This window comes from Syngnathus acus, chromosome 19 (genome assembly GCF_901709675.1).
Source record: "Syngnathus acus chromosome 19, fSynAcu1.2, whole genome shotgun sequence".
Classification (NCBI taxonomy): Eukaryota; Metazoa; Chordata; class Actinopteri; order Syngnathiformes; family Syngnathidae; genus Syngnathus; species Syngnathus acus.
In genome coordinates this window covers 381,916-404,621 of record NC_051103.1, presented here as the reverse complement: position 1 = coordinate 404,621, position 22,706 = coordinate 381,916, and the positions used below count along the sequence as shown (strand labels likewise).

Here is a 22,706-nt window from a genome sequence, read left to right as displayed (position 1 = left end):
CAGAAGAAGGTCTAACTCCCACCACCAAGGTTCCTGCTCTTATACTACTCTGGGCCGCCCTCCTGCAAGGATGCGACTCTGCCTAGCCTGTATGACCTTGTGTGACCTTGAACAAATAGTCTTAACTGAGAGTGACTTCTACGTACGTGCAAAGAGTCTCATAAAGAAGAAAAAGCTAATGAAGCAAGAGAAGGGTTACAGTGATATAACGGCATAGTCCAAGCTACCTAGCTAATCAATTGGGCCAAAGAGGCCTATTCTAACAATTTTAAGTGGAAAGGTGACCGGGAGTCTTATCTACCCATTCATAAAATAAAAATAAGTTGACAAGAATACTCGACAGGGTCCTGCATCTTTAATGTCAATGACGAGTATTCTCATCGCTGGCATACAAAGAGTTGATATCAAGCGTATAAAGCATTGCAGTGGTTAACTGTGACCCCTTGAGGGAAGAGTTGTTCATGCTGGCTCAGAAAGAGGTGACATAAGCGGTAACCCAGCTCAAATACAACAATAGTGAGTGGTTGTGGAGTTTCGGAGGAAGAAGTCCAAGAGTAAGAGAACGTGGCAAAACAGAAGTGATCAGCTCTCAAGCCGCTTACAATCGAGCAAACTGTTGCTCATTGTAAATGTGGAAGAGTAAGATGATAGAGTGAATTTAGAGGAGGTGGCTATGAGTACGTGACTGACACGGAAGTCCGCTTTAAAAGCCACCGGCTCGGGCAGACACTTAGTGAGTGGCAGTTGTTTGTCCCACAGTTCGGATGAATCGCCGTCATCTGACGAATATTCTGATGCGGGATACAGCGACGCACAAATACATCCTTTGTAAATAGCAAAACACACACACACGTGAGCACACATGCAATAACATCTCTGTAAATAGCCTCAAATGTCATGACTCGTCCCCGGACCAATGTTCCCTCTAAGCTGCGCGCGTGCGCAATCGCGCACTGCCCGCACATTGTCAGCGCACAAGAAAATCTATCCAGTGCATAACCAACATCCCGTTCCCCCCCCCCGGAAGCGAAGCGAACACGCAGCGTTTCACGTCCCATTACAACCATTACATTGCAACCGCAACCGGGCGCTCACTGTTGCTTTAAGAGCGTCTTTGTGTTTTAGGATGGCTTTACTGCTCCCACTTGCTTTCTTTGGAGGCATGATTAAGGGTTAACACAATCCTCAAAGTAACGAAAATACAATAACGAACGGAGTCAGTCGGCATCCGGGCCACGCGGTCGGGTTTTCTCGGGTCCTTTCGGCTCATCTCGCAAGGTTCGACCTCCGAATTTCGTTCGACAACCGAAGCAACAAAATCTCAAATTTTTCGTTCGAATTCTGATTTGTTCGAGTACCGGGATGTTCGAAAACCGAGGTTTGACTGTATGTACATAAATATTTTTGCCATCAAAAATACATTTTTATATGACCAAAGTTTCATAGGTCAAGGTGAAACGTAAAACCAGGACTGTTGCATTTGCTACTAGGGCCTTAATGATTTCTACAAAAACAATAGTAACCTCACTGCGGGACGATCACCCCGCCCAAGAAAAAACAACCCTACAGAAGTTTCCCATTTAGCAAAATGGTCATTGAGATTGATTTATCAACTTTTGATAGTTTTTACAAAGGTGGCTAAAGTTTACCTGGATTTTTTTCACTTGTTTAAACACAATTATGATAACTCAGGTACGTATATCCACTATCGTCCTTCTCATCAATCAACTTTAATGAGTGATATATAATGATGGAAGGTGAAAAGGTCGGTATGTTATGTTTGACAACCCTTTTATGAGTGAGTTGCAGATATGTAAGGTACATGTGACTTTTGCCATTGTCGTAAACAAGCTAATCCATAAAATAGACCTTCTGCTATCTGCACTACAGTACAAGCCCAAAGTAGGGACGGCGAAAGGTATGCTTTGTTTGACTTGACATCTTTTGTGTGACAATTAATATTATTTTCTAATCAAGGGTTGTCTCTTATGATAGATACGTAGATAGATAGATAGATAGATAGATAGATAGATAGATAGATAGATAGATAGATAGATAGATAGATAGATAGATAGATAGATAGATAGATAGATAGATAGATAGATAGATAGATAGATAGATTGATTAAATTTTGTTGTTTAAGATGGTGTTATTTATTATTTGAACAATTTATTATTTAATAAATAATTTATTTAAATAACAGTTTGATATAAATGTGATCAATCATGAGAAATTAATTACAATGTATTTCATTACGTTTTTGTTTAAATAATAAGGATCAGAATCACAACCGCCTTTATTGTCATTGAATGAAGTGGAACGGGTGAGTCTAGCCACTGTTTCCTTTTGGGAATGGGGAAGAAGGTTGAGGTTTTCAGAAGGCCTCAATGGTGCTCTGAGACAGGCAGTGTTTGAAGATTGAGATGAAGTGGGTTCCAGTACTCCATCGGGGCCTGCTGCCTTCCTGGGGCTCACCATGTTTCGCACACATCTCAATCAAATTTTAGAGCCAATACTTGTTGAACTTCTACTATAGAATTGCTTTAATGAAAAGCACCTATACAAGGCAGATGGGAATGCTAATGGTTAACGTAGGTTGAACTTCTACGATGGAATTGCTGTAATCAAAATCACCTACATAAGTCAGATGAGCAATGCTAATGATTAACGTAGGTATTGTGTGTAGGCGTTGTTCCGATAATGTTATCTCACTAAGGCACTGGTGTCAAAGTCCGGTCCTGGAGGGCCGATAACCTGCTTGTTTTACATATTTCATTCTTCCAATACACCTGATTCAGATTATCAGCTTGATGGAAAATTCAAAGGGAGTGCGCCAATTGCACCCCGCGGCATATAATATATAACTTACTCAATGCATGTTCATTTTTCTTCTGTTTAAGGAAGGTATTCACACTAACACAATATGTAAAGCCATACTCACACAAGCTGGGTTGAATTTGATCCAAATTGTTGATTCTCTGAATTCAAGAAAAGGGTTAAAGCGCTGGACCACTTTCTTTCGCGTACGAGCTGAGTCAGAAAAGCCGGTGTCTAATTCCTGTGGTCCTCATGATTGTATTTGCCTGTCAAGGTCACAACAATAAAAAACAGTGTTGTTTCTCTCGGGGGAGTAGCTGTCCGTCACGCACCTCTTGTCTCCTAGGCGACATGCACCTCTGTTCCAGATATCTTGGCTGGTCCCTGTAAACATACAGCTAAAACAGCACACGCCACATTTCTGAAATTTATTTGCTATAATTTTTAGCCTTCCAAAAGATCATGTTGTCCCCCCTTATCCAACCATTCCGAATGTTTACTGCTAATATCGTCTAAAGTTCAGTGTGTATGCACACGAAATATTAGTTTACGCTTATGAATGTCGGTTGCCTAGCAAGTTAAACAAGTAAAATATATGAATACACATGTAACACATGTGCTTTAATCCAATAGGTATACAGTAACCCCTCGTCTACATAGCGGTTCATTTATCGCGTCTTCAGTACATCGCGGATTATTTTTCCAAAAACAAAAATCCCAAATAAAACTTCTAAATTGAGAAATCATGGCACAAAAGTTGCCCACACGCCAGCAGAAGGCAGAGAGTGCCCACACAATTGCAGTGCGTACACTTGTACCTTTTTATAAAAAAAAGTTGTTATAATAATAAGAGTTCTAAAAACATATTTACAGTATTGTACCTTGTTATAAAAAATTGTTATAAGAGTTCTAAAAACGTATTTACAGTATGTATACTTGTACCTTGTTCTAAAAAGTTGTTATAATGAAACTGTTCTAAAAACATATTCATAGTATGTATACCACAGGTGTCAAACTTAAGGCCCGGGGGCCAGTTATGGCCTGCCACATAATTTTATATGGCTCGCAAAGACAAATTGGGAATGGACTACATGTGACAATACTAAAATTAGAAATTGTATTCACTTTGAAAAAAATTTGAAATTGCTAGCAATTTGTATTACTATTCATCTTTTTTTTTTTTTTTATTAGTTTTTACTAGTCTATGATTTCAAAACTTGTTATTCATCAGTTTGGTGTGTAGCCTATACTGTATATAATATGTGTTGACAGTCGTAATGGCCCTCCGAAGGAAACTATGACTATGATGCGGCCCGTGACACAAATGAGTTTGACACCCCTGATATACATCAAGTATACACTTTAGCTACATCTACATATGTTACACACACGCGTACGCACACACACACACACACACGCACGCACACGCACACACACACACACACACAAATATTTATATTATTTATACATTATTTTCTGTATGTCATTTATACTGAATACATTTATTTGAAACTATTATATAATGTTCTGATGATGACATATGCACTTATATGGTTTAATATACACTTATTGATGCACAAACAATGTACCGTTTATTTCGGGCTATAAGCCGCACCGTACTATAAGCTGCACCAGCTAAAACTCGTGATTTTTTAATATTTATATTTATATAAGCCGCACGAGACTATACGCCGCACGTGCGCACGAGTTATTTACAAAGAAAGACAGTACACAGAAAGCCTTTTTGAAGTTTTAATCGCATTAACATTTCGTTGTAAACACGGAAGTAATAGCACTAGCTGGGCTAAAGTTTTAACAGCATTAACATTTTGTTGTAAACACGGAAGTAACAGCACTAGCTCGGCTAAAGTATTTATAACTAACATTTTGTTGAAAACACGGAAGTAACAGCACTAATTCGGCGGGTAACCCTAACCCTAACGCTGCTCTAGAGTAGCTTATTCATTATTTAATTTGAACTATTATAATTGAAATCCCATATCATTAGTCTTCACACATAAAAACACTCAATAAAGCACATGGAATCAAAAACTTGTTTTCGATCGTGCGTACAACTCCGTTTGAAAAGACATGCTCCGAAGTCCTGTTGTCCGAATCAAACCTTTTAACTCCAGAGTTGGTCTTCTTTTACCGATGACCTCCTGCTGCGACCGAAAATCCATAGTGGAAAATTGTTTGAGTTTGCATACATTGTAAAACGAAATGTAAAATGTAAAAATGAAAAAAAAAAACGAATGTAAAACGAGGGCGGCTCGGTGGCGCACTGGCTAGCACGTCTGCCTCACAGTTAGGAGGGTGCGGGTTCGATTCCACCTCCGGCCCTCCCTGTGTGGAGTTTGCATGTTCTCCCCGGGCCCGCGTGGGTTTTCTCCGGGCACTCCGGTTTCCTCCCACGTCCCAAAAACATGCTTGGTAGGCCGGTTGAGCACTCCAAATTGTCCCAAGGTGTGAGTGTGAGTGTGTATGGTTGTTTGTCTCTATGTGCCCTGCGATTGGCTGGCAACCGGTTCAGGGTGTCCCCCGCCTACTGCCCGATGATGGCTGGGATAGGCGCCAGCACGCCCGCGACCCCCGTGGGGACTAAGCGGTACAGAAAATGGATGGATGGATGGAATGTAAAATGAAATAAATGGATGACTGCTCCTCAGTTGTTCACTGTAAATTTGAACTGGAGATCACTTATTCTCCAGGTGGGCGCATGAAGCATCCCGGGATCACTTGCACCCCCTGCCATAAGGCTGGAGAACCTTGTTTTCATTGCCTCCGTAAGGTCTCTTTTCAGAGCCGTTTTGTTCATCTAAAAGAAACACGATGTTACAGACAGATGACAAAAACACATGATATTATATACATCAGCTTAACTACGGAAATTAGTTAATATAGCCACAGTGTTTGAACACTTAAACAGTGACATAGAGACAGACAGCAGTTCAGTCAAACTGCATAGCCTGTCAGCATAGACAGTCGTATGATTACGCAATTCTCAGAGGAGGCAAGGCAGGAAGTTGGCTCCTCCGAGCGAATCGTCTTAGGTTTTAAAATAACTATACAAATTCAATGATTTTGGTTCAAAATGACACAAAACTACTGAAATTAAAAGGAAAATGACTTTATAATAAAAACAACTGAATTTGTTTTTTCCCCTTTTCATGATGGCAGGGGAGGGACGGCCTCCCTTGCCTCCTCTGACCGCACGTCACTGGTGTCAACATATAGCTCAAGCTCATCAGCAAGCTATGCGTTAACTTGCATAACCGGTAATGTGTGTGTGTGTGTGTGTGTCTGTGTGTATCAGTGACGTGTGGTGAGGTTCATGACTGGGGAGGCACTGACGTCCCCCCCCCCCCCCGGTAAAATTTGTACGGCACCTAACTGTGTCACAAAAAAGGTTGGGGAGTGCTGCTCTAGTGTGGCTTATTCATTATTTAATTTGAACTATCTTAATTAAAATCTCATATCAGCAGTCTTCACACATAAAAACACTCAATAAACCACATGAAATCAAAAACTTGTTTTCGATCGTTTGCACCACTCCGTTCCGAAGTCCCGTTGTCCGAGTCAAACCTTTTAACTCCGGAGAAGGCTGGAGAACCTTTTTTTTGTTGCCTCCGTAAGGTCTCTTTTCGAAGCCGTTTTGTTCATCTAAAGAAACACGACGTTACAGACAGATGACAAAAAACACAAGATATTATATACACCAGCTTAACTACGGAAATTAATTAATATAGCTACAGTGTTTGAACACTTAAACAGCGACATAAAGACAGAAAGCAGTTCAGTCCAACTGCATAGCCTGTCAACATAGGCAGCCGTGTGATAACGCAATCCTCAGAGGAGGCTAGACAGGACGTTGGATCCTCCGAGCGAATCGTCTTCGGTTTTAAAATAACTATAAAAATTCAGTAATATATATATATATATATGTATATATACACGTATACGTATATATATATATATATATATATACACATACATATATATATATGTATGTATATATATATATATATATATATATGTATGTATATATATATATATATATATATATGTATGTATATATATGTATGTATATATATATGTGTATATATATATATGTATATATATATGTATATACAGTGCCTTGCGAAAGTATTCGGCCCCCTTTAACCTTTCAACATTTCGCGACATTTCAGGCTTCAAACAAAGATATAAAAGTTTAATTTTTTGTCAAGAATCAACAACAAGTGGGACACAATCGTGAAGTGGAACAAAATTTATTGGATAATTTAAACTTTTTTAACAAATAAAAAACTGAAAAGTGGGGCTTGCAATATTATTCGGCCCCCTTGCGCTAATACTTTGTAGAGCCACCTTTTGCTGCAATTACAGCTGCAAGTCGCTTGGGGTATGTCTCTATCAGTTTTGCACATCGAGAGACTGGAATTCTTGCCCATTCTTCCTTGCAAAACAGCTCGAGCTCAGTGAGGTTGGATGGAGAGCGTTTGTGAACAGCAGTCTTCAGCTCTTTCCACAGATTCTCGATTGGATTCAGGTCTGGACTTTGACTTGGCCATTCTAACACCTGGCTACGTCTATTTGTGAACCATTCCATTGTAGATTTGGCTTTATGTTTTGGATCATTGTCCTGTTGGAAGATAAATCTCCGTCCCAGTCTCAGGTCTTTTGCAGACTCCAACAGGTTTTCTTCCAGAATGGTCCTGTATTTGGCTCCATCCATCTTCCCATCAATTTTAGCCATCTTCCCTGTCCCTGCTGAAGAAAAGCAGGCCCAAACCACGATGCAAACCATGTTTGACAGTGGGGATGGTGTGTTCAGGGTGATGAGCTGTGTTGCTTTTACGCCAAACATATCGTTTTGCATTGTGGCCAAAAAGTTCAATTTTGGTTTCATCTGACCGGAGCACCTTCTTCCACGTTTGGTGTGTCTCCCAGGTGGATTGTGGCAAACTTTAAACGAGACTTTTTATGGATATCTTTGAGAAATGGCTTTCTTCTTGCCACTCTTCCATAAAGGCCAGATTTGTGCAGTGGCACGACTGATTGTTGTCCTATGGACAGACTCTCCCACCTCAGCTGTAGTTATCTGCAGTTCATCCAGAGTGATCATGGGCCTCTTGGCTGCATCTCTGATCAGTCTTCTCCTTGTTTGAGATGAAAGTTTGGAGGGACGGCCGGGTCTTGGTAGATTTGCAGTGGTCTGATACTCCTTCCATTTCAATATAATTGCTTGCACAGTGCTCCTTGAGATGTTTAAAGCTTGGGAAATCTTTTTGTATCCAAATCCGGCTTTAAACTTCTCCACAACAGTATCTCGGACCTGCCTGGTGTGTTCCTTTGTCTTCATGGTTCTCTCTGTGCTTTAAACAGAACCCTGAGACTATCAAAGAGCAGGTGCATTTATACGGAGACTTGATTACACACAGGTGCATTCTATTTATCATCATCAGTCATTTAGGACAACATTGGATCATTCAAAGATCCTCACTGAACTTCTGGAGTGAGTTTGCTGCACTGAAAGTAAAGGGGCCGAATAATATTGCACGCCCCACTTTTCAGTTTTTTATTTGTTAAAAAAGTTTAAATTATCCAATAAATTTCGTTCCACTTCACGATTGTGTCCCACTTGTTGTTGATTCTTGACAAAAAATTAAAATTTTACCGTAAATTCCGGACTATAAGCCGCACCGGACTATAAGCCGCACGTGCACACGCGTTTTTACAAAGAAAGACCGTTCACAGAAAGCCTTTTTAAAGTTTTAATAACATACTTTAACATGTCTTTCTAAACATTGCCTGTGACGCAGCAGTAGTACCGCAGCAACACGAAAGTGTGCACGCGAGTTATTAACAAAGAAAGACTGGACACAGAAAGCTTTTTTAAAGTTTTAATAACATACCTTAACATTTCTTTCCAAACACTGCCCGTGACGCGGCAGTAATACCGCAGCAACACGGAAGTAACACAAGACTAATAGGGCTGGATTAAAAAAAACATACCCGGTAAAAGTCACTGAGACGCGGCGGTAACACAGCAGCAACACGGTAGTACAGCACCAACAGGGCTCGTTAAAAAACATACCAGTAAAAGTAAAAAAAGAGCTTCGTCGTCTTCATCTTCCTCCTGTGCACTGAAACCATCGAAGTCTTCCTCCTCAGCGTCCGATTGGAATAGCGTTAGATATCCTTCGCCTCACACTTTCTCAGTCTCTCTTTCGTCGTCGCTTTTATGCATTTCTTCGAGTGTGATGAGGGTCTGTTCATGCTAATTTTATTCATGCACGAAGCGCTAAATTACATTAAACTAGCGATCGACACGTATAGCTCCAGAGTAGACGGGACCACGAAATAAAGAAAAAGGGTGACGCAACACAATGTCATCAACATCGACTGCCTTTAGCTTAAAAGCGGCTTCATATGCATTTCTTTTGTCCCCCATAATGACGGTTTGTGTATAAAAGCTTCCTTTCAGTAATGTCCGTCTTGATCTCGTTCTGTCTCTTCTTTGTGTGAATTATACGCCACTATTCGCCTATCAAAACACAAACTAGCACGTCTTCTTCGGCGCATTATCTCTTCTTCGTCTGTCTCGCTTTTGCTTCCTGCTAGAGCGCCCCGTGGAGGCCGTAAAAATCCATAACTACGACGCGCCGCGCCGCCATTTAAGCTCTATTTCCCTCTTTGACAGCCAAATCGATTGCTTTTAACTTAAAAGCTGCATCAAATGCATTTCTTCGTGTGTTTTCCATGATGAGGGTGTGTGCGTGATCCGCGAAATGTTCAAAACACAAACTAGCACATCTTCTTCGGCGCATTATCTCTTCTTTGTCTGTCTCGCTCTTGCTTCCTGCTAGAGCGCCCCCTGGAGGCCGTAAAAATCCATAAATACGCCGCGCCGCCATTTAAGCCTCGGGGTTCAAAGTAACCTTCTGAATAAAATGCATTAAAAGTTCACGTTCATTACAACTTGTTTTTGGTGAGCAAAATGTCAAAAGAATTGAATTTAAATGCTGATTGATTGGGTTTTAATACAATGCAGATGGTCCAAACAGCGCCACTGCTTTGTGTAATCTCTGAGTCACATGGCAGAGTAAGAGAAAGGGTTTAGAGCCCTTTGACGCAGGTCCCCTAGCGTGCATTCCTACTAAAGCTCATAATAGTCACAAGCAACACAGCCAGAATAAGCAGCAGCCATAGTAGTGTTTCAAAATAGTATTTTTGTTGTTGTTTTTTTCTTCAAGATACCGCAGTGTATAAAAGTGATCAAGTCATCACAAAAATCACGAAAAAAATCCTTATATAGCCGCACCTGACTATAAGCCGCAAGGTTCAAAATTTTGGAAAAAAGTCGCGGCTTATAGTCCGGAATTTACGGTATATCTTTATGTTTGAAGCCTGAAATGTGGCAAAATGTTGAAAGGTTCAAGGGGGCCGAATACTTTCGCAAGGCACTGTATATATACACATACAAAAATATATATACACATACATATATATACATACATATTGATTGATTGATTGATTGAATATTTATTGATCCCCAGGGGTGGGGAAATTCAGGCCCCAGCAGTATCCATACCACAGAGTGGGTATACAAAAGACACACAGATGGCATGAGCGCAACTCAATAGGCTCTCACAAGGCTGCCACACAACGGCGCCACAACAAAAGTCAGAAAGTGCTCAAGATAAAAGCCATCAAAGCAAAACAAAGCTAAAAGACAAAGGAAAAAAAGTAACAGCGGCCAACCAGCACCCCTCAATACAAGAGAACACCCCAAAACACACAAAATAGCCTCCACGGGGTCCATAGACAGGTGTAAGGGCAGGCCAGTTCAACGGCGCCCAATGGACCGTGGTCGTGAATCGGTGAAAAACAACACAAAGCAGGCAAACGTGTGAGCAGCGTCCTGGGCACCCAGTCGTATTTTTGGGTATTTTTACCAATGAAAGACAACATATCAAAGATCATGTGAAAGAAACAGCAAAAACATTTTCTTAATTTCACCAATTGTAAAAAAAAAGAAAAAAAAAAGTGCCGAAATTCTAATGAAAGATAACATACAGTATACTGTATCAAAGTTCGTGTGCAGCAAAAACAGCAAAAACATTTTCTTACGTACAGTATTTTCACCAATAAAAAAAAAGTTTATTGATTGAAAGGTGAATCCCCTTCCATAAAAAAATCGGGAAACTCGTCTGTAGGTGTTGACTCTCTCGCAAATCTCTTCGGTTGGGAAGACTCTTCCACTGGGTGTTCTTTCCTTTTTGCAAAGAACTTATCGAGAGTACCGTTTTTTTCCATGTTTAATGCGCCCCCATGTATAATACGCACCCTAAAAATGGCATGTTGATGCTGGAAAAAAGCCTGTACCCATGTATAATACGCACCCAATTTTTTTTTTTTTCTTTTTTTTAAAGTCCCAATGATCGTCACTCACGCATCTGGGTGTGGTGAAATTTGTCCTCTGCATTTGACCCATCCCCGTGTGATTTTGATCCATCCCCTGGGGGAGAGGGGAGCAGTGAGCAGCAGCGGCGCCGCGCTCGGGAATCATTTGGTGATCTAACCCCCCAATTCCAATTAATGCTGAGTGCCAAGCAGGGAGGCAATGGGTCCCATTTTTATAGTCTTTGGTATGACCCGGCCGGGTTACTTAAGTCCGTAAACGTAAAATTATTTCAGAAAAAAGATCATCTTTGGGAACAACCGAATGTTATTCTGCCGGTCAGTATCACTGCGCATGCAGTAGCAAACTCGATAGCGAAGAAATATGAGACTCTCAACGGGATCACCAATATTTGAGTGATGTTCCAGTTATTTATCACAATTATTTATTATTATAATAATAATATATAATATATATAATAATTATTTATTTATTATTCACAATTGTCATGGTGATCTTTCTGGTGATTTCTTAACTAGGCTGGATGTATTTTTTTTGTTGGCGTTGATTTCTCCGACTGCCCATAAAGGCACCACCGCGATCAGTTAGGTGAAAATGAAAAGAGAGGAAAGTGACGTGCGGACATGTGAAAAAGGCGGCTCTGTATGGGAGAGAAGTTGAAGAGGAATAAAAACACCCTTGGAAACCAAAACTTGCCCCTCGTCGTGACTCGGAAATGTTTCGGATTTGTGTAGGGTACATTGTGACAGCAAACGAGCAGGTGATCGAGCAAGCGTCTGATACGAGAGCATTGTGTTCGTATGGAGCGTGTTTGAAGTGAACAGCAGAGAAGAAAGGAACAAGGCAAAGTGTTGTGAAATAAAATATTACCTGTAATACGCATTTAGGTAGAGAACTGAACTCTCGCTCTTTATATAGCTGACGTGTAAAAAAAAAAAAAAAAAATCTTTTTTTTTTAAAAATTCAAAAAGAATTGTACCCATGTATAATGCGCACCTCAGATTTTAGGACAATAAATTAGTTAAATTTTGCGCATTATACATGGACAAAAACGGTAACTTGTTTCTGCCTTTTTTTAAGAACTTTGCAGAAGTGGCTAATGACAATGTCATTATAAGCATACATAGCTCTGGTGGTTCCGGCTTTATCGTGATGTTAAAGCTCGACAAAGTTCTGCAGTTCATTCCCGCGCGGTCGGGTTTTCTCGGGTCCTATCGGCTCATCTCGCGAGGTTCGACCTCTGAATTTTTGTTCGACATCGGAAGCATAAAAATCTCGAATTTTTCGTTCGAACTCCAATTTGTTCGAGAACTGGGACGTTCGAAAACCGAGATATATATATATATATAAAATTACGGTAGATATATATATATATATATATATCTACCGTAATTTTCGGACTATAAGTCGCTCCGGAGTACAAGTCGCATCAGCCATAAAATGCCCAAAAATGTGAAAAAAAACATATATAAGTCGCTCCGGAGTATAAGTTGCATTTTGGGGGGCAATTTATTCGACAAAATCCAACACCAAGAACAGTCATGAACGAGCAACAACAGGCTAAACGATAGGTATGCTAACGTGACATAAACACAGACGAAGAGCTGAGAACGGCCCTGACGTAACATTCAGTTATTCAAAAAACTATTACATAAATAACACGTTAATAAAACCATCTGTGTCCCTCCAATTCATTAAATCCATCGATCGTCCTTTGTCAACAATGCGTGCGCGCCGCTGACGGCGCTTGCACTTCAAAATATTCCACAGGCCCATATAACGATATATAAATTAGATATCAAATAACTATTATATAAGCAATAGTATTATCAAGCCATCTGTGCACTCTAAAAAATTAAATCCATCGATCAAATTCCTCGTCCTTCGTCAACAACGCCGCGCGTGCGCCCTGACGTCAGCCTCGTCGTTATTCCACAGATCTACTATATAACTATATTGTAGTGTTAACAACGTTCAAGGAAAGACGTGGGTTTGGTAAACGGCTCTTTATTTAACAAAACAAACTTCCAGGCGTGTGGCGGCGTGGACTTCCATCCACGGAGGTGAAAGAGAGCGCGGTAGAGTAGGACCGGGCGTGCGTAAAAGCCATGTCCGAGCCCCCGACTTCAATCCACGGAGGTGAAAGAGAGCTCCGGAGAGTAGGACCGGGCGTGGGTAAAAGCCATAATAGTTTTTCAAACCTTCTGTGTCACTCCAAATCCTTAAATCCTTCAAACTCTTTGTCCGCCGTGTCACTTAGAAACAAAGCCGCTAATGATGCCGGTAGTACGTGGGGCCCTTCGTCATCTTCGTCATCCCGTGATCAATCTTTGTCCATTATGTAAACAACCGCCGCGCCACGCCGCGTCGCGCTGCTGACGTCACTTGAAATTCAAATTACAGTAATCCCTTGCTACATTGCGGTTCGTTTATCGCGGTTTCACTTTTTTTTTTTTTTTGAATATTTTTGAAAAAAACACATAAGTCGCTCCTTATTATAAGTCGCCCCCCCACCCAAACTATGAAAAAAAACGCGACTTATAGTCCGAAAAGTACGGTATATATCTATCTATCTATCTATCTATCTATCTATCTATCTATCTATCTATCTATCTATCTATCTATCTATCTATCTATCTATCTATATATATATATATATATATATGTACACACACACACACACACACACACACACACACACACACACATACATACATATATATATATTTATACAAATATATACATACATATATACACACACACACACACACACACACACACACACACACACACACACACAGGTCTACAGTATATGAACTGAACAAGTGCATTAAAAATTGTGACGTGAACTTTGAACTACTTTGAGGAGTAAATAAACTTTCCTAACACTGGTAATGTGTATTTTATTTCAAAGCAGTTGCCAACAATGGGGAAACACAATGCTGGACGCCTTGTTGCCATATTGTTGTCTATCGTGATCTATAGTGTCACTTTGGTGGTCAACGCTCTTTCTGTTATGGGAGTAGGTAAGCAAAAGCAAACACGACGTGGGATAAAGCTCATGTGACCGTTGCATTTGATGAACACTGCACCTCTAATTTGTACAGGACCCTTCAGTACCACCACAGGCAACGTGTCTGATGTTTTTGTGACGGAGGTCACCCCGTCGGGATGGACCTTCAGTATATGGAGCGTTATCTACGTGTGGTTGACATTCGTGATTATCTACTTCCTGGCTAACCTTTGCAGAAAGTACAAACATTTCAATAATTTATTTACCAAAAGGCCATCTTGTCTTCACTATATTAAACATTTGTTGTTGTTCTTAATATTTTGTGTTTCTCACAGGAATGCTTATGGCTATGTTTACTGCAGTCCCCCAGTCTTTCCTTACGGATTCTTTATTTGCTGGTGTCTCAATCTGTGCTTCAATATCGCCTGGCTGCTTGTTTGGGACCGAGCGTATGCTTTTTATAATGTGCAATTACATGAGCATGACTTACAAGATGTTGTTGATGACATTACATTTGCAAGTTACAATGTGCTTTTTTCATGTTCATGTCACTCTGATTATAATTATATTTAATCAGACATCTAAAAGAATTCTAAAAAGGTTCACCAAGACAAATGTACAAAAGCCTAAAAACCACAGCTTACAAGAAAACATACAAAGTTGTTTTTACATTGGGGTGATTCTGTATAAACTGATTAACCAACCTATATAGACAACCAAAAAAAGGAGCATTATTAAAATCATTATGAACATTTTTAAACAATGTAATAGGGAGAAAATCAACATCAAAGTATTTACCAAACGATTTTAAGAACAACAACGCAATGATTAACATGGATGAAGTGTTCAACAAATTCGATTTTTTTTTTTCAGTGGCAAACAATTAACAAACTCAGGGACAAAGAAAAATTGCTGAAAAGGAGTAACAGGTCAATACAGTCAACGTTTTAAGGCAAGGTGAAGGAGAATAAAACACTTCTAGATGTATGAAAACAACAACAAAATAGACAATCTGATTGTAATGGACTCCATATAAAAATGCTAAACTTACTATTGATTACATACTGTAATTGAACCTCTGTGTTATACAATATATATACTGACTACAATCTATTTATAGCAGGGGGTTTTCCAGAGCAAATAAAACAGCCAATATTCCCTCTTTGAATCAGGAAGCTTAAAAATCCAGTTTTGAAAATTATAAAACAGTATAATTGCTGTCACTTTTCCTGAAGGAATAAATGTTCAAAAATTTGCAAGTTTGATTGAAAGCAATTAATAAGAGAGTTGGTTTGGTTATTGAACTAATAGAGGTACAATTTTAGCATTAATAAAAATATCAAATCAGAACAGCATGAATAATGAATAAATAAAGTATATGTACAAATAGTGGAGTCATTGATTTGAAAAAGGCATTTGACATGAAGATAAACCATTGAAATTTAAAACTCCAAGTTGAGTAGGCTGACGTTACTGATGGTGTGCCTGACTTGTGATTGGGCAGCGTGAGATCGGTTCCCAATCAGTGGCGGTATGTGGGTGTGATTAGTTGTTGCGGTGTATATGTGCCCCGCAACACCAGTTCGGGGCATTGTCTGCCTTTTGCCCAATGTCAGCTGGGATATACTCCAGCACCCCCTGTGACGCTGAACAGGATAAGCGGTGTTGAAATTGGATGGATGGATGGATGGATGGATGGATGGATGGATAGATGGGCGGACGGACGGACGGACGGACGGATGTTGAGTAGGCTAGTTAGGGTGTGAAAGGAGCAGTATGAAGAATATGATCCTTTGTTTATGCATGATTTAAATAAAAATAAAAAAAAATGCAGTTATCTAGACAGACCGTTGAAAACATTTGTAATAACAAAACAAACAAAACAACTAGAGCTAAAGTACAGATCAAATAATGTCTTTGTTACTTACTTACAAATTTAAATGACCACTAAAAAATTCCCAAATTTCCTGGTCTGTCATAAGCGAAACGTACAACCAGGGCTGCTTCATTAAAAATGTGTAGGGGGCACCACAGAGCCATTTTTATTTTAAATCGTACCTTAAACTTATATTGATGAATTCTTTCGGCCCTGATGTGTATACAAAGTTTCATGAGTGTTCATGTATGTTTAGATCCAAAAATGGTTTTCTGGGCAAATCATTGCCAGGGCAAAACCTCACAAGCTTAGTGTTTTAGCGTCATGAAAACCAAAACACTCTTCCTAGAAAACATTAAGTAGATCGCGCCAACCTGCATCGGCTCGGCACTGATTAGCACGTCCGCCTCACAGTTAGGAGGGTGTGGGTTCAATTCCACCACTGGTGAGTTTGCATGTTCTCCCCGTGCCCGCGTGGGTTTCCTCCCACATCCCAAAAACATGGTTGGGAGGCCGATTGAGCACTCCAAATTGCCCGTGGGTGTGAGTGCGATGATTGTTCGTCTCTGTGTGATGGCAACCAGTTCAGGGTGACCCCCGCCAACTGCCCGATGACTGCTGGGATAGGCTCCGGCACGCCCGCGACCCACATGGGGACAAGCGGTATAGAAAATGGATGGATGGATGGATGGATGGATGGATGGATGGATGGATGGATGGATGGATGGATGGATGGATGGATGGATGGATCGATGGATGGATGGTTAACCCGCATAAATACATCAAAGAACAAAATACTTATTTCCTGTAGCCAGCAGGGGGTGCAATCACTATAATGAAAAATAAGTGCATGGATGTCTTCAAGCCTGTACTGTTATCAAATGTGCGAAACTTTGACAGGATGAGATCATGTTACCGCAGCTTTTAAAATCAAAGCTATGTTAAATTTCAAAGTAAATTTAAAAAAACGGACTTTCTGTTGGATTATAGTTCCAAGAGTCTTTTTACAGGAGTTTTTTGTTGGATGTTTTTAAATGAACTACATGAGAGTAAAAGATACTTTGAAAAAAAATGACCTCAATAAAAGGTCAAAAGTGAGACAAAATCGCATAGGAAACAGAAAATGGTCGACTTCTTGTTGAGTTTAGAGTAGAGCCCCAGAGACATTTTGTAGGTATTGGGCTGTATGTCTCCAAATTTTGGTGGACCTTGGTGAAATTTGTAGAGGGCGCAACAAATCAATTTATTGTTTAAGGTGGAACAAACTCAGTGATATTTTTTAGTATGTGACCTCTAACAAAGGTCAATCAATTATTGAATTATCCAAATTACTTTAGTCTGCATTTGAAACACAGCAAACGGGTTATATTGCTTATATACGGCAAGTGTTATCCAACACATCTTGTAACTTCATGTGTTTCCAGCAAGTTGCACATATTTTTTCCAGTTTAGTACAACTCCTAACCAGTCATTGAGTCAAAAGGTACAACGTATTTGTGTAACTTCATTTTGTAACATACATTTCCATTATTACCTAACCTTTGCTACATATGAATCGAAGTGACAACAATTCTTAATCCGTGGGGTTTACAGTGTTGGTCCATTTTTGCAGAAAAACAGCTACAGCTTTGGCCTTCCACAAAGTTGCTTTCCACAATATCTAAGTCATTTTAAGGGAATTTTTGACCATTTGTCTTTAAGTTTATTAGTGAGGTTACACTGATGTTGGACGAGGGGACCTGGGTCTCAATCTGTGCTATAATTAATCCCAGAGGTTTTCTTTCGGGTTGAGATCAAGAGTCTGTGCAGGTAAATCAAGTTCATTTATTCATCTATCCATCCATATTTTTATGGCTCTTGTATTGTGCATTGATGCACAGTCACATTGGAACAAGAATCGTTCCCACAAAATTGAGAGCATTGAATTTTCCATAATATAGAGTGCATGGCATTTTCCAAAATTGTTAGTTCCTATTAGTTCCAATGAAAAAAACTTTGTCAGAAAGTTTTGGGATGGTCTGTTCATGTTCCAATCAGATTGTGCACAAGGTGGGGTACATATAAACATGAATAAGAGTTTTGTGTGGCTGAATTTGACTATCCTAAACTAAATCCTGACCTCAACCAAAAAGCACATATTTTGTCTGATTTGGATCAGACTTAGAGCTGGCCTTCTTGTCCAACATCAGTTCAACATCAGTGTGTGACCTCACAAACACCCTTCTGGAAAAATTTTAAAATAGTCATATATATTATCGTAAATTTCGGACTATAAGTCGCGTTTTGTTTCATAGTTTGGGTGGGGGGGCGACTTATAATGAGGAGCGACTTATCTGTGATTTTTTTCAAATCGAACCGCGATGTAGCAAGGGATTACTGTAATTTGAATTTCAAGTGACGTCAGCAGTGCGGTGCGGCGTGGCACGGCGGTTGTTTACAAAAAGGACAAAGATTGATCACAGGATGACGAAGATGACGAAGGGCCCCACATACTACCGGCATGATTAGTGGCTTTGTTTCTAAGTGACACGGAGGACGAAGAGTTTGAAGGATTTAAGGATTTGGAGTCTACGGAGCTCTCTTTCACCTCCGTGGATAGAAGTCGGGGGCCGGCGCTCGGCCGGGTGGCTGTCCGGGGACGGTGGATGGGGCTCGGTCATGGCTTTTACACACGCCCGGTCCTATTCTATGGATCTCTCTTCCACCTCCGTGGCTGGAAGTCCACGCCGCCACACGCCTTGTTTTGTTAAATAAAGAGCCGTTTACCAAACGCACGTCTTTCCTTGTACTTTGTTAACGCTACAATATAGTTATATACTAGATCTGTGGAATAACGATGAGGCTGACGTCAGGGCGCACGCGCGGCGTTGCTGACAAGGGACGAGGAATTTGATCGATGGATTTAATGATTTAGAGTGCACAGATGGTTTGATAATATTATTGCTTATATAATAGTTATTTGATGTCTAATTTATATATCGTTATATGGGCCTGTGGAATATTTTGAAGTGCAAGCGCCATCAGCGGCGCGCACCCATCCTTGACAAAGGACGATCGATGGATTTAATGAATTGGAGTGACACAGATGGTTTTATAAACGTGTTATTTATGTCATAGTTTTTTTTAATAACTCTGAATGTTACGTCAGGCCCGTTCTCAGCTTTTCGTTTGTGTTTATGTCACGTTAGCATACCTATCGTTTAGCCTGTTGTTGCTCGTTCATGTCTGTTCTTGGTGTTGGATTTTGTCTAATAAATTTCCCCCCAAAATGCGATTTATACTCCGGAGCGACTTATATATGTTTTTTTTCACGTTATTGTGCATTTTATGGCTAATGCGACCTATATTCCGGAGCGACTTTTAGTCCGAAAATTACGGTACATACTCCTAAACTTTGTGGAAAGCCTTTCCAGAACAGTTGAAGCTTTTATAGCTGCAAAGAGTGGATCAACAACATGTTAAGAGCAGAATGTCACTTACATTCATATGCGAGTCAAAGCATTTTAGTGAAGTATTGAATGTTTGACATTAGAATTGAACATTGGTTCTGATTACATGTTTTTGACACATTTCCAAAGGTGGATGATTGCCGCACTTGTTTTCCTAATTCTGGTTGCTGGCACAAACTATGGCATGATCTCTTTTGCCTGTCATGGTCTTCACGTTTATGGAGCCTGGCTCAAGGAATACCACAAAATGGACCTGTTGCTCATTCGCATACTGGTTCGTGGAACCTACATCGATCACATTCATTAAGGTAAATCACTAAATGTGACATTCTGATATGACTCCAGGTTCAAAATGGTGTGATGATCTACACAGCATGGACAACCATTGCCACGCTCATCAACTTGGCCATTGTGCTGACCTATACAGCAAATGTGTCTCCCACAAATGCTGCCACAGTGTGCTATTGTATTTTGACTTTCATGCTACTTGCTTGGTATGCATGATATACACAAACACACCACATACTATGTCTATTTGCTTTATGTTCTTCAAAAAGGATTTTACAAATTCTTTTAGGTTTTTCCTGCAGAATGTATTCCTTGACAAGCACATGCGCTACGTCCTCATTGACTACCCAGTTGTTATCTGGGCGCTGGCAGGAAATCTTGATAAAAACTACATTGCCGAATCCCCAAGCCGTAGTGGCATCTTCATTGGTAAGACAGTGTTTCACATTTACTCAGCATTACATTTATTAAGCGTTACGTGGCCATCTGGGGGAAAAATAAAATGCTGTAATATGTAAATTTCTGGAATGTGGCGCACTGTGTCCACCTCACACTTCAGAGGGGCATGATGTGATTTAGGCTCCGGCTTTCCTATGTAGGGTCTGCATGTTATCTCCGTGCCTCCGTGGGTTTCCACTGGGTACTCCGGTTTAATCCCACATTGCAAAAATATGCATGGTGGGCCAGCTCTACCTAAGAGATCCCAAGGCGTTCCCAAGCCAGCAGAGAGACATAGTCTCCTCAGCATGTCCTGGGTTGTACTCAGGGCCTACCTCCCCGAACACCTCACCAGGGAGAAGTCCAGGAGGCATCCTAACCAGATGCCCTCGTGGATGACTGAGCTTCTCTCTAGGTGAGAGCCCGGACCCTGCGGAGGAAATGCATTATGGCTGCTTGTATCTGGACATCTCGTTCTTCCGGTCATGACCCACAGCTCGTGACCATAGGTGAGGGTAAAAATGGAGACCAACTGGTAAATAGAGAGCTTTGCCTTTCAGCTCAGCTCCTTCACCACGACAGACACGACAGTGTCCCTCGACAAAATTTCAACTAAGCAGCGCTAGTTGTACGTTTCACCTAGATCTACGAATATTTGGTGGCACTGTTTACCTAACAGCTTAAGGTCTCTTGGAGCCATTTACTGGATCTAAAAATGTCAGTCAGCCATTTTGAATATGCTTTAATATTTGGCTGCATTTTTGGCTTCTATAGAGGTCACACATTAAATAACTCCGAGAGATTTTTAAATGTTCAAGACAAAGAAAAGCAAAACTTTTTATTTTGCATCAACTAGAGATGTTCAAGATACAAAATGCAAGCAAAGCTTTTCATTTTGGCCAACACTGTTGCCGTGGCAACACGGTGTTTGCAAAGAAAACTACATTGGTTTTGATGGTCTTAACATTTGAGAAAACATACAAAACTTACACATCACACTTAGGGAAATAATCATTATTTTATGAGTTTATTGTGTGAGATGAAAAATTGCATTTTCGTGCCTTTTACACAGTTTGAACAAAACACTCCCGGTTGACAGTTTCACCAAAATCTATCCAAATTTGGAGTATATGCAACAACCCGAACTATAAGATTTCTCTGGAACTCAACAGGAATTCGGCCATTTTTTATTTCCTTTTACATTTTGCCACATTTTTATCCTTTAATAAAGGTAATATTTTATCCGATATTTTTAATTTAATGTATTTTCTGATGTATCTTCACAAAATTCAAATTCAGATGAGCCAGCATCCCAATGTGCCAGTGCCCCAACGTTGCCAGGAATGCGGGTGCCCTTTATAGCTCCTCGCAGCTTATTATTATTATTATTACTATTATTATTATTATATGAGCATGTGCTAAAACATTTAAATTTATGATTCTGAGGTATGATGACCTGTAATTCCTCCTACTTGTAGTTGTGCTGCTAGCAGCAGCGGTGTTGCTATACATCATCCGCCTTGTCCTGGTGATTTGGCGCCACTGCAAGCAGCCACTGTACAATGGCATCAGCCTGGAATCCATGGACCCAATGGAGATTAACCAGCAGCAAAAAAGGGCATTGAGATGAATTCCTTCTCATGTTGTGTATTTGTTTACTAAAATTTACCACTGCTATCTGTTGTTGTTGTTTTACACACAGTTGGCCTCATGTACAAATGATGTTATGATGTAAATGATGATACGGAGTTAAACATTTACACAAAATGATGATTCCATTATCTGACCGTATCTGTTAATATCCCTGGTTGATCTCTCACGGACTAACTTCTGAAGCTTTTACAGTTCCTGCCTGCTGATAATATCCACAGACAATAAAGGTGTTGATGCCATCATATTCCAACATTCCACATTTCTTGTGTGTGTATATCTATCAGGAAAATGAATATGCATGCAACAAACTTTTAAAAGTGCATTTTTTGGTGAAACGTAAAGAAAGACAATACTACATAGAGGACATAATACAATACGGACATAGAGGAGTATACTGACTCTGTTTCCTCTTACATCGCGAAGTGCATTGATGATGTGACCCGCTCGAAATCCATCGTCACTCGGGCTAACTGGAAGCCATGGCTGACAGGGGCTGTCCTCAGGCTGCTGGGGGCCAGGGACAAAGCCTTCAGAGCGGGGGGTGAGGCTGGCTTGAGGACAGCGAGGGCCGACCTGTCTCGGGGCATCAAGGAGGCGAAAAGGGCGTTCTCTTGCAAGATTACTGCCCACTTCAAGGACAGCAAGGACGCACGGAGCCTTTGGCAGGGCATTCAGACCATCACGGACTACAAGCGCGCGCTGCGAAGCTGTGAGGGCGACATCCGTCTGCTCAACGATCTCAACCGC

General features: G+C 40.4%; 2 protein-coding genes across 3 annotated transcripts in view; one reads left to right on the top strand and one right to left on the bottom strand.

Annotated features, from left to right (window-relative positions):
• Positions 1-1,672: 1,672 nt before the first annotated feature.
• On the top strand, positions 1,673-21,983 carry si:ch211-161h7.5. Of its 2 annotated transcripts, XM_037277498.1 has the most exons (8): positions 1,673-1,918; positions 14,157-14,268; positions 14,350-14,494; positions 14,591-14,704; positions 19,710-19,854; positions 19,926-20,074; positions 20,158-20,297; positions 21,785-21,983. In XM_037277498.1, exons 2-8 carry the CDS (start codon positions 14,169-14,171, stop codon positions 21,934-21,936), a joined length of 945 nt encoding a protein of 314 aa, XP_037133393.1. In that variant the 5' UTR covers positions 1,673-1,918; positions 14,157-14,168; the 3' UTR covers positions 21,937-21,983. The 2 variants fall into 2 exon arrangements, with proteins under 2 accessions (XP_037133393.1, XP_037133392.1); XM_037277497.1 differs by lacking the exon at positions 1,673-1,918 and having other exon boundaries at positions 14,036-14,268.
• The window catches only part of trdmt1 (tRNA aspartic acid methyltransferase 1), a 170,002-nt gene continuing 153,735 nt past the window's right edge, over positions 6,440-22,706 (bottom strand). Inside the window, exon 12 of the mRNA XM_037277492.1 lies at positions 6,440-6,480. The gene's annotated coding sequence lies outside the window, so the exon portion shown is untranslated. The remainder of the gene's footprint in view (positions 6,481-22,706) is intronic.

Coding starts and splice junctions, on each gene's coding strand:
- si:ch211-161h7.5 (XM_037277498.1), top strand. CDS start 14,169: ATGGGGAAACACAATGCTGGACGCCTTGTTGCCATATTGTTGTCTATC. Junction 14,269..14,349: donor TCTTTCTGTTATGGGAGTAG/GTAAGCAAAAGC, acceptor TAATTTGTACAG/GACCCTTCAGTACCACCACA. Junction 14,705..19,709: donor CTGCTTGTTTGGGACCGAGC/GTATGCTTTTTA, acceptor ACATTTCCAAAG/GTGGATGATTGCCGCACTTG.